Here is an 11741-nt window from a genome sequence, read left to right as displayed (position 1 = left end):
TGGAAAGTAGTGACTCTGAAAAGGATTATGGGGTCATAGTAGAGAAGTAACTCAGCACAAGCGCCCCCCAGTGCAATGCTGTGCCAAGAAGGGCTAAAGCTATCCTCAGATGTATCAACTGGGGAATATCGAATATGAGTAAGGAGGTGATTTTACCTTTGTACAGGGAACTGAGACACCAACACTGGAATACTGCCTCCAGTTCTGGTGCCCACATTTTAAAACAGATGCTGAAAAACACGAGACTGTGCAGAAGAGAGCTACAAACGTTATTTGAGGGCTAAAGAAAAAGTCTGACAGCGAGAGACTAACTTACCAAAAAGATTGAAAGGTGACTTGATTAAAGCATATAAGTACTTTCACAGGGAGAAAATAGCAAATACTAAAGGGCTCTTTAATCTAATGGAGAAAGACATAAGTACCACTTGTCTGGAAGCTGAAGCCAAACAAATTCAAATTAGACATTAGGCACAATTTTTTTTTGAAACAGTAATAGTGATTAATCATTCAACAACGTACCAAGGCAAGTGGTGGATTCTCCATTTCTTGGTGTTATCAAGTCAAGACTGGATATCTTTCTGAAAAATCCGCTTTTGCCAAATAAAGAACATGTTATTGGGCTCAAAACTGGGTGCACAGTAATGGCCTGTGATATACAAGTCAGACTATGAATTAATGATGCCTTCTGGCCTTAAATTTAAGAAACAACTGCATACTTTGCCTAAGATAGATCCTTCAGGATAAGAAGTGCTATAGAACGATTAACAATTGAACATCGATAATACTTAACACCCCACAAAGCCCAGCAGATACTTCATGAGCAAATTCAGTGCCAAGAGGCTTGTGTTTCTCAAAACATCATAAGAGTGATTTTTAGATAGCTTTGATTCTCAAAATTTCAGTGTTTCAACCCTACTCTTAAGAAGCTCAGTGTTTAAAAACTGGCTCCTTTTCTCAGCTACACAGCACACTCAATAGGGATAGACACTGAGCTTGTCCATACCTGTTTGAGCAAAGGACTATGGCTATGACTATAGCATCCCATATGCCCTTATATTGCCTTGCCCATTAATAAACCTCCACCACAGCAGTTCAGATAAGTAACTTGGCTGACCAAATACTTTTTGTAGACTGTAAATAACTCCCCCCCAGCACCACCACCACTACATTAGACACAGCAAGTACAGTTCCGGAGACTCCAAACAGTAATAATTTTCTACCTGATATCAGAGCCAAAATATAAGAGCTACTCTGCTTGTATGTGGTGTGAAATTGCCTTAGTGCAATGCAGATATAGAACTCCAATAAAGCATGGCACTTCCAAAAGCAAGACCCCATTCTTACAGTTAAGTGCCCTTGGGTCTGGTGCAACACAACTTTTTTTTAATTTGAAAAGTTAAATTAGAGCTGACAACATTTGCTAGTTTGACAGCACTGATGACTTAAATACTGTCTATTAACATTATAGGTACAGCACAAGCAAGGGCAAGTATTCCCCTACACATGAGAGCTACTTTACTGCAATAAACAACAGTAGAGCAGTGTATCCCTGGGGCTATAGCAGCCAATTGCTATAGTTTCTCTCTGAGGAAGGGCCAGCATATTTGATGAAATACATCATATCTGGCAACAGCACAAGGATACCACTGCAGTCCTTTCAGACGTTTTTTTATTAAAAACAAACCTGCATTTATAGTTTTATAGAAGTGTTTCATACTGCAGGAAACACATCACAGCGTATCAAAACAAGGGGAAAAAACCTATCGAAAGGGGATAGAGGGACGTTGCAATGGAAATCTCTGAGAAGAAAGCACAAAAGAAATGTAGCACAAGGCTATAGACGAAACGGGGGTAGTGGGAGATTTACATATCCAGTTCCTCATTCTACTGGAGACTGCAAAACACACACAGGGAAGCACATCCAACTCTCTGTATCTAAACCAGCATCAACATTTTATTGTTACATTTCAAAAGCAAATGGGGCAAAAAACAGTTACAAGGCATTAGCCCAGTGCACCCTAGATCAGACCTTCTGCAGTTTGAAGGGGCAGCAGGTCTTGTCATCACACCGTTTTGATATAAAATCCTGGAGATGCAGCACCATGATGTTGTGGTGAAGAAGAACATAAAACAGAAACAAAGGAAAGGGTAGCTCTACTTCTATCTTTATCTTTCTGGACGGGTCATCCCTGGCCTCGTTGGTACCATCATGGGCCTGGAGGGCGGTCTCATCATTGGAGGGCCTGGCATCATCGGCATGTGTCCTCCCATGGGCGGCCTCATCCCTGGAGCTACAAAACAGCAGAAAAATAGAAAGCAGCAGAACAGGCCGAATAGGCACTAGTTCAAAACACTTTGAAAGAGGCTGAACTTAGTCACTCCGCTGAGAAATATCTATTTTCTAATTGTAGAAAGAATAAAACAATTGATCTGCAAGTCTGCTGGATACAGGGAATAAGTTTTCCTGAGAGAGTGTCTAGTCATTATAGGACTGGGAGCCAGGACTCTAGGGTTATGTTTCTAATTTTGATATAATAGTTTATCCACCTATAAGATAATGGTAACTTAATTACTTTACAGAAAGATCAGGAGATTAATGTGGAGAAAGTGCTTTGAGATCCTCTGCTGGAACGTGCAATAGAACGGCCAAATAACTTACTTCTCGTCTCTTTGCATGACAGCATTATCAGAAAGGAAAGCTTAAATCATTACAAACACCAGATCTTCTGAGAAGACTTGAATAATTGATTCAACATGATTTGCCATTTACACCTTTCACAAGGACAAGCATTGTACTGCCTGCCAGCCGGTTAGTCTGAGATGTAAAGTCCACTCTTTATGCCCCTATTGAGCTCTTAATTGGTTGATGCTTCTCTACTACTGACAAGAGCATCACAAAGGACACTGCACCACTGCTGATGTGTAGTTCTATTCCTTGGATCCTACTATAGAAATACTCACTGAATCCAGACATGCTGTATGACAAGCCTTCCAGTGCCAATATCATCAGTACAGGAATGGAACATAACGTCCTTTTGATTTTTCCTTTACCAATTTCTTTAATAACTCTTGTAAAACACTTAATATTTGTGGGATTACATTCCTTGGCAACACCCCAAAAGATTTCAAATTCTACAAAACTTCACATAATACACTGCAATCTCCACCTATCACTAAAATATATCTACCCCAGTGCAGACACTACTTAACAGTGCATGCAATTTAACACTACACAAATTTAGCATATTAAGTTAACAACTAGGGCTGTCAATTAATAGCAGTTAACTCAAGTGATTAACTCAAAACAAAGTAACTCAAGTAAAAAAAATAATTGTGATTAATTGCAGTTTTAATCACACTGGTGAGCTGTAATAGAATACAAATTTTAATTAGCTATAAATATTTTTGGATGTTTTTCTACATTTTCAAACATATTGATTTCAATTACAACACAATAAAAAGAGTACAGTGCTCACTTTATATTATTTTTATTACAAATATTTGCACTAAAGAAAGAAAAAATAGTACGAGCTGCATTAAAAAATACAAGTACTGTAGTGCAACCTCCATCATGAAAGTGCAACTTACAAATGTAGATTTTTTTCCACATTAACTGCACTCAAAGAGAAAACAATGTAAAACTTTAGAGCCTTCAAGTCCACTCAGTCCTAATTCTTCTTCAGCCAAATGCTAAGGACAAACAAGTTTGTTTACATTTACGGGAGATAATGCTGCCAGCTACTTATTTACAATGTCACCTGAAAGTGAGAACAGGGATTCGCATGGCACTGTTGTCCTGGGCATTGCAAGGTATATTTAAGTCCCAGATAAGCTGAACATTTGTATGTATCTTCATGCTTTGACTTGTAAATTGCACTACTTTTTGTTTGCTTACTCTGTTTTTTTTACAGTGCAAATATTTGTAAAAAAAATAATACAAGTGAGAACTCTATACTTTATATGTGTTGTAATTGAATTCAATATATTTGAAAATATAGAAAAATATTTAAATCTACTATAAATTTAAATTGGTATTCTATTATTGTTTAACGGTGTGATTTAAATTGCGATTCATTTTTTTTAATCTGGTGATTTTTTTTTTAATTGTTTTGACAGCCCTATTAACAATACTGTTTAAAATAGTTTAAAGATCTGGAACAAAAAGGTTATGGGGTACCAGGTAAACTGTATCCAGTATTTACTGCAGGGAAAAATTAGCAAGATAATGAAATTATCAGCCAAAATTTGACCTCAACCCAAGGATTATCAGATACTCTTGTCACTAATGCCACTTTAATAACCAAAAGCTAAGGACATCAGTTTTACCGCTCATCTGAAACGCAGCATTCTCTAACACCACGCAGAGGCCAGTGGATCAGTACGGACTCTGAGCACAAAGGATCACCTACTGAACCACCACCACAACCTGAAGACTTCGGCCGTTTCCCCATCCAACTACTGACCTAGCTCAACTGTTTAGCAAGAGCTGATTAGATTTAATCCTGAAGTTTAAGTGCACACAAGCTCGTGTGTGTCAATAAATTTAACACCCAGGTACTCCAATGGCTTACAGAGAATATTTTCCATTGACAATCTTTACAGACATTCACTTTGCTGTGAATCAAGATATTAACAACTGGAAACATCTCAGTCAACCTGCTAATCTAACCCCGCAGTACTCATTTATAAAGAAAAACTAAAAATTAGGTATTTCTGCAAGCTGAAACTTACCAGGACCAACTGGCATCATTCCTGGAGGAGGTGGGCCCATCATTGGCATCATTGGCGGTCCACCCATATGGGGAGCTGGCATCATACCAGGTCGTGGAGGACCAGCTGAAAGAACACGTATAAAAACAGATCACACACATCTACATGAATTTGTGCGTCATGCTAGCCAAAGTGACGTGGAATCCTACTTAACTTGTAAACTGCTGAAGATAGTCACTTTGTGTCTTGTACGTTCTCTTACAATAGTGTACAAACATCCCTTTTCAATTTTAGTTAACTTTTCAGTAGCCAAGAAATTAGTCAATCACCTGCTGCTGCACATCTAATAAAAAGAACTAATCTCCCCTGCAACAGGGATAAGATCTTTAGCTAATAAGGAGCCATTTCCCAAATGGAATGCAGAGCATTTTAAATAGTTTCTCTTCGACTTCAAGAATATAAGTGGTGTAAGTGGCTTCATTAGAGATACAGTAAAAAAGCTAGCAAGCAAATGAAGGAACAGTTATTTTACAGGCAATTTCATGTAACACCACTATGCAAAATGTTAGAATGAAATTGCTAAAAAACCTCAAGATTATTCAAAGCTATTGGACAACTCACAAAGAGCTGCTTTACATTTTCATCATCAGGCTCAGGGAACATTCTGAGTTCACAAATGACTTTGTAATATTTTTAAATCAGAGGACAATTCCAGCAAAGTCCTAGTGAATAAGAAAGCGAGCAGTAGCCAGCAAATAGGTATACTGCTGGCATGCTACTTGGAACGTAATAACTCAACGTTCATACTTACGCATATTGGGAGGAGGGGGGATCATGGCTCCCGCAGGAGGTGGAGCAGAAAAAGGAGTAGGTGGGATTTTGCCTTGTTGAAATGCAGCCGCTACATTAGGAAATAAGGGGAAACAGTGATTAATTTGTCAATAGGACTATTATACCATTCTTACAATACGAGTTTCTCTTCCACCTCAACTCTTTCCCAAAATATAATGATTTACATCATGCGGAAATCACACATGGTCAGAGATGCCTGAAAGCTGCAGTACTGGCTGGATTCTTCAACGTGTCCCAGCCTCAATACTGCTTCTACTGAGGTGGAAGTACACACTGCATGCCTTTTGCCTTCTTAAAAAGACTTACGGTGAACAGTGAGATGACAACATTTATGGATACCAATTATGTAAGTTAGCGGAAGCTAGAGCAGACTATGAGGAACTTCACATTGTTAACTGAATGAGAAGTGGGATAGCACATGAAATTCCATGCTGACAAATGCAAAGTAATTAACACAGGAAAGAAAACATCAACTACTCATACACACCACTGGATTCTAAATTAACTTCAAATGGTCAGGGGAAAAACACAGGCATCACTACATGAACACCTCTGGCCAATGTGTAGCGATGGTCAAAAATATCAGACAAAGGGCTACAACAGATATAAAGAATAGAACAGAAAATACTGACAGTATTATGCCTCTTAAAATCAATTATAAACACCCATTTGGAATATTGTGTTCAGTTCTAGTGACCTTATCTCAAAATGGATATAGCTGAAAGAGATTGTTCAGAAATAGGCAATGAAAGGCATAGAAAGACTTCCATATGAGAAAAGACTAAAGAGACTAAGATTGTTTAGAGAGGAGACAAAGGAGAGGAACATAACAGAGGTAGCAAAATAATTAATGGTATTGAGAAATGAAATTTAGCAATTGTATTTACTCCCAAAATACAAGAACAAAAGGGACCTTCAGTGAACATCAATAGCAACATATTTAAAACTAATAAAAGGAAACACTTTTTTAATCCCAATGTATAATTAGCCCATGGAACTCATTGCCATTCAGTATATAAATGAGGCCAAGAGACCAGTATGATTCGAAAGCCAGATTCGACAGTTACATAAGTAACTTTTACAGTTAAATTAGATAGGACAAAACACAGGAATATAAACCCTTATGTTTAAGAACGCAAGCTAACCACTAACTGCATAAAATGCTCAAAACCTTTACCTCCTGGTAAATTACTGGGAGTAGAGGGTGCTAGGCAACTTGCAGAATTAAGTCTTTAGAAAGGCAACAATCATGGGGAACCATCAAATCCACATGAAAGATGAACCAAATAAATCCCTTCTATCCTAGGGGTTGTGCAGGCTTATTGCTGCGGTGCTGCCGCAGAACTGTGATTAGTGAAAACGCTACCTACGTTGATGGGAGAGCTTCTCCGGCCAATATAGGTACTCCACCACCTCAAGAAGCAGTAGCTATATTGATGGGAGAAGCCTTCCCATCAACATAGCACTTTCTACACCAGTGCTAAGTCAATGTAACTATGTTGCTGAGGAGTGGATTTTCCACACCACTGAGCTATGTAGTTATACTGATATAAGTTGGTAGCAGAGACCAAGCCCTAGAGAAAGGGAAGAGTAAATTCAGGTATAGGAACAGTGTCTTGCTCCCCCACAATAGGAGGGAGCTCAAAAGATGTCCTTCAGATCTGTGGCAAAAGGACTATTAGAAGTTGCTGATATACGAATCTGTTTCACAATAAGGGCTTGGGACATGGTAATTTAGGATAATATGCCATTAGCTTTCAAAAGGGATTTCCAGTGAAGTATATGGAGAGTTATGCTTAAAAACCTGAGCTGAAGATGACCCTTAAACTAAGGGCTTACCAATGCAGCCACCCCTCATGTGAAACCCCATCAATTGTAAGCGAAGTTCCATTCACAGAGTAGCTATGTAACAAAGTTCTATATTACTTTCCTGTTCAGACCCACAAGTCAGGACCTTCAGTATTAGAATTTACTTCTATCCAATGCAACAGGACAGAGGTAGGAGGGAACCTCTTCAGCGAAATGATCTAGATTATGGGGTGAATTTTCTTACTTGTTTTATCAATCAGGCTCTGAGCTTGTTCTTCCATCCATTTCTGATAGTAATCTTTCACATTCTCTTTGTGTTTCCGACCACTGCAGTGGGTCTTTCTCACAGATGGCTGCAAAACGAAGAGATGCTGTTGCCCATGCACTGAGCACATGCAAGCCAAAGATCTACCTCAAGTTTACATAAAACTACCACAACTTGCAGTCAAGAAACACACACATAGGTTGAGTGGCATACACCAGTGGTTCTCAATCTTTCCGGACCCCTTTCAGGTTTGTCTTGTATACCCACAAGTTTCACCTCACTTAAAAACCATTTGCTTACAAAATCAGACAAAAATACAAAAAAAAGTGTCACAGCACACTATCAGGGCTTGGGGCTTCAGCAGGAGCATGACTGAAGCCCCAAGGCCCGGCAGGTGCCAACTCTCAAACTTCTGAAGATTGTCATATGTGGCTCAGAGGGTCAGTAAGTTTGGCTACCCCACTATAGTATATAATGCAGCATAAAAAAGTCATTGTCTGCATGAAATTTTAGTTTGTACTGACTTCACTTTTTTTGTTGTTAAATGAGACAAATATCTAGAAGAGTTGATGTACCCCATGGAAGACCTCTGCATACCCCTGGTTGAGCACCACTAGCATATACTGTCTGATGACCGACACAGTCCAATATCTGTGTTTGGAAGCTAAAGATCTCTACATCTAGTTTAAATGTTTGTAAGTTTGTTTCCTATGATGTGAACAATGTAGTCGTCCCCAATATGCTCATTGTGACACCAACTGGATATATTAACTTGCATGGCACTAGCAAATCTATAAGAACCCATGAATCATCATATGAGAAGTACAGCTTATATGAAAACGTAAATCTTCCATAAAACTTAAAATTTAATATTTTGAGATGGTTTCATTTTGGTAAGGAAATATTCTTTTCAAGCATGGTATCTTCATTTTAATAGAAGGCAAGATGTTTGACTTATCGTTCAGTTCCAAAATAAAAGTTAGAGTAAATCTATTGTTTCTGAGAGGGAAAGATAAATGTTCAAACTTATTTTTTATGTTGCTGTTGGATGAATGTTGACAGACATTTGACAGGGTAATAGCTTTCCACAGATCAAGAAAGTCACACCACATCAGATTCATAGATAGTAAGGTCAGAAGGGACCATTAAGATCATCTTGTCCAACCTCCTGCACAACTTCGATGTTGGGCCAGCTCACCTCTCCTCACCGATAGTCTTCCTTTTAAATATTCAAACCTGCTAAAACTGTACCATTCAGTCTCAAGGATAACAGTGCCTTTACCCTCCAAGCTACAATGTTATGTTTATGAAAATCTCTGATATATTATCCCTAAAGTAAATATATATTTATGTAACAATGTACCCAATACTATCTTTTCAAAGCAAAAACTCACACTTGAAAGGTATGAATGCAAAGAGTTTGGCACTTACAGAGTCATGGGTGAGGTATGTGTCACAATAGTCACAATAAAACCTGGAGAAAAGAAAAAAAACTGCTTTAGAAGCTGGGGGAATTACTTATGTCCAATACTTCAGATGTGTACAAGATTAAAAAAATACACATTTTCAGTTAGAAACAGTTACTTCTAGAAGTCAAACAATAGTCATTTACTTTGACAGGGAAAAAAAATGAACCTTTTTGTTTTATCCTTTAATCCGAATATATTTTGGTCTCAAATCTAAAAAGTTCATTGGGGCCTCAATCCCACAGGGAGAGCTGTATAGGCAAACCCTTCTGCTCATAGAATCATAGAACTTGAAGGGACCTTGAGAGGTCATCTAGTCCAGTCCCTTGCACACATGGCAGGACTAAGTATTATCTAGACCATCCCTGACAGGTATTTGTCTAAACTGCTCTTAAATATTTCCAATTATGGAGATTCCACAACCTCCTGAGGCAATTTATTCCAGTGCTTAACCATCCTGACAGTTAGGAATTTTTTCCTAATGTCTAACCTAAACCTCCCTTGCTGCAATTTAAGCCCACTACTTCTTGTTCTATCCTCAGAGGTTAAGCAGAACAATTCTTCTCCCTCCTCCTTATAACAACCTTTTATGTACTTGAAAATGGTTTCAGAGTAGCAGCCGTGTTAGTCTGTATTCGCAAAAAGAAAAGGAGTACTTGTGGCACCTTAGAGACTAACAAATTTATTAGAGCATAAGCTTTCGTGAGCTACAGCTCACTGCATCCGATGAAGTGAGCTGTAGCTCACGAAAGCTTATGCTCTAATAAATTTGTTAGTCTCTAAGGTGCCACAAGTACTCCTTTTCTTTTTGAAAATGGTTATGTCCCCTCTCAGTCTTCTCTTTTTCAGATTAACAAACCCAATATTTTCAATCTTCCCTCACAGGTCATGTTTTCTAGACCTTTAATCTTTTTGTTGCTCTTCTCTGGACTTTCTCCAATTTGTCCACATCTTTCCTGAAATGTGGCGCCCAGAACTGGACACAATACTCCAGTTGAGGCCTAATCAGCACAGAGTAGAAAGGAAGAATTACTTCTCATGCCTTGCTTACACTATTCCTGCTACTACAACCCAAAATGATGTTTGCTTTTTTTTGTGACAGCGTTACACTGTTGACTCATATTTAGCTTGTGGTCCGCTATGACCCCAAGACCCCTTTCCGCAAGACTCCTGCCTAGGCAGTCGTTGCCCATTTTGTATGTGTGCAACTGACTGCCCCTTCCTAAGTGGAGTACTTTGCGTTTGTCCTTATCAAATTTCATCCTATTGAGACCATTTCTCCAGATCATTTTGAATTTTAATCCTATCCTCCAAAGCACTTGCAACCCCTCCCAGCTTGGCGCCGTCCACCAAGTGTGCTCCCTATGCCATCATCTAAGTCACTGATGAAGATATTGAACAGAAGCAGCCCCCTTACTGACCCCTGCGGGACCCCTCTTGTTATGCCCTCCCAGCAGGCCGAAGTCCACTGGTGTCCCGGGCATCCTTTTTCAGGACTGGGGCTGTAACTCGTTTGCTTTGGACAGTTCTACCCGCCTCCTCCTCCACCACCCGCCTCCCTCGCTACCCCCTGCCCCAGAGGCCCCCCGCCCCTCCATCACTGACAAGCCCATGCCCCCCGTCTCCGGGCCCCGCCGTCACATCCCTGCTCCCCCAGGCGGCCGGGCAGCAGCAGACCCGGGGCGTGAGGGAGCGGGGTCCCCCGCCGCCTCCTCACCGTCCCGCGGGGGCCCCGGCCTAGCCTCACTCACTTGGGCATGTTGCTCCGGGTCCCAGGCGCCGTTAGCAGGAAGTGAGACAACCACGTCGCGGCGGCTTCCCGCCTCCTGAGCGCTTCGCTTTGAACCTCCCTCGGCACCCGTAGTAGGGCCTGCGGCGCTCTACAACTGTCTCAACGCTCGCGGGCGCCTTGCCGGCCGGGATTTGTAGTTTTTCTCCCGTCCCAGAGGCCTATGGTGGCTCGCGAGGGTCAAACGCGATCAACGCTTCAACACGTTGCCCCCATGCTAGCCTGTCTATGCGGTCCCTTCAAAATTCCCCCTCTCTTAAGCTCCCCCATGCTGCTCCTTCTATATCAGTAAAAAGAAAAGGAGGACTTGTGGCACCTTAGAGACTAACAAATTTATTTGAGCATGAGCTTTCGTGAGCTACAGCTCACTTCATCGGATGCAATGACTCTATATCAGTGTCTCTCAACCTTTCCAGATGACTGTACCCCTTTCAGGAGTCCGATTTGTCTTGTGTGCCACCAGTTTCATCTCACTTAATAACTATTGCTTACAAAATCAGACCTAAAAATACGAGTGTCACAGCCACAAGTACTGAAAAATGGCTGACTTTTTCATTTTTACTGTATAATTACAAAATAAATCCACTGGAATATAAATATTGCACGTACATTTCAGAGTATAGTATACAGAGCGATATAAACAAGTCACTGTCTGTATGAAATTTTAGTTTGTGTTTCCTTCACTGGTGCTTTTTAGCCTGTTGTAAAACTAGGCAAATATCTGAATGATTTGATGCACCCTCTGGAAGATCTCTGCATAGCCCCAGGGGTACACATACCCCGGTTGAGAACCAGTGCTTTAAAGATTAATCTTTACATCTCACATCTCCTAATTTGGCCTCAATCAGAT

At 40.2% G+C, this 11741-nt stretch overlaps 1 protein-coding gene across 1 annotated transcript; it reads right to left on the bottom strand.

The window, feature by feature from the left end:
• Positions 1–1934: 1934 nt before the first annotated feature.
• SNRPC (small nuclear ribonucleoprotein polypeptide C) lies at positions 1935–11003 on the bottom strand. Its single transcript, XM_038379578.2, has 6 exons — positions 10854–11003; positions 9068–9110; positions 7616–7724; positions 5522–5611; positions 4732–4836; positions 1935–2291 (listed from the first exon to the last, which is right to left on the bottom strand). Exons 1-6 carry the CDS (start codon positions 10859–10861, stop codon positions 2167–2169), a joined length of 480 nt encoding a protein of 159 aa, XP_038235506.1. The 5' UTR covers positions 10862–11003; the 3' UTR covers positions 1935–2166.
• Positions 11004–11741: the final 738 nt, after the last annotated feature.

The sequence above is a fragment of the Dermochelys coriacea genome, chromosome 21 (genome assembly GCF_009764565.3).
Source record: "Dermochelys coriacea isolate rDerCor1 chromosome 21, rDerCor1.pri.v4, whole genome shotgun sequence".
Lineage (NCBI taxonomy): Eukaryota > Metazoa > Chordata > Testudines > Dermochelyidae > Dermochelys > Dermochelys coriacea.
This window is presented reverse-complemented; position numbering and strand designations above follow the sequence as displayed.

Excerpts from the sequence above, each read along its gene's own strand:
- SNRPC (XM_038379578.2), bottom strand. Across the intron at positions 5,612-7,615 it reads GAGCCTGATTGATAAAACAA|CGGCTGCATTTCAACAAGGC; the intron begins GTAAGAAAATTC and ends TTCCTAATGTAG. Across the intron at positions 4,837-5,521 it reads CCCCCCTCCTCCCAATATGC|CTGGTCCTCCACGACCTGGT; the intron begins GTAAGTATGAAC and ends GTGTTCTTTCAG.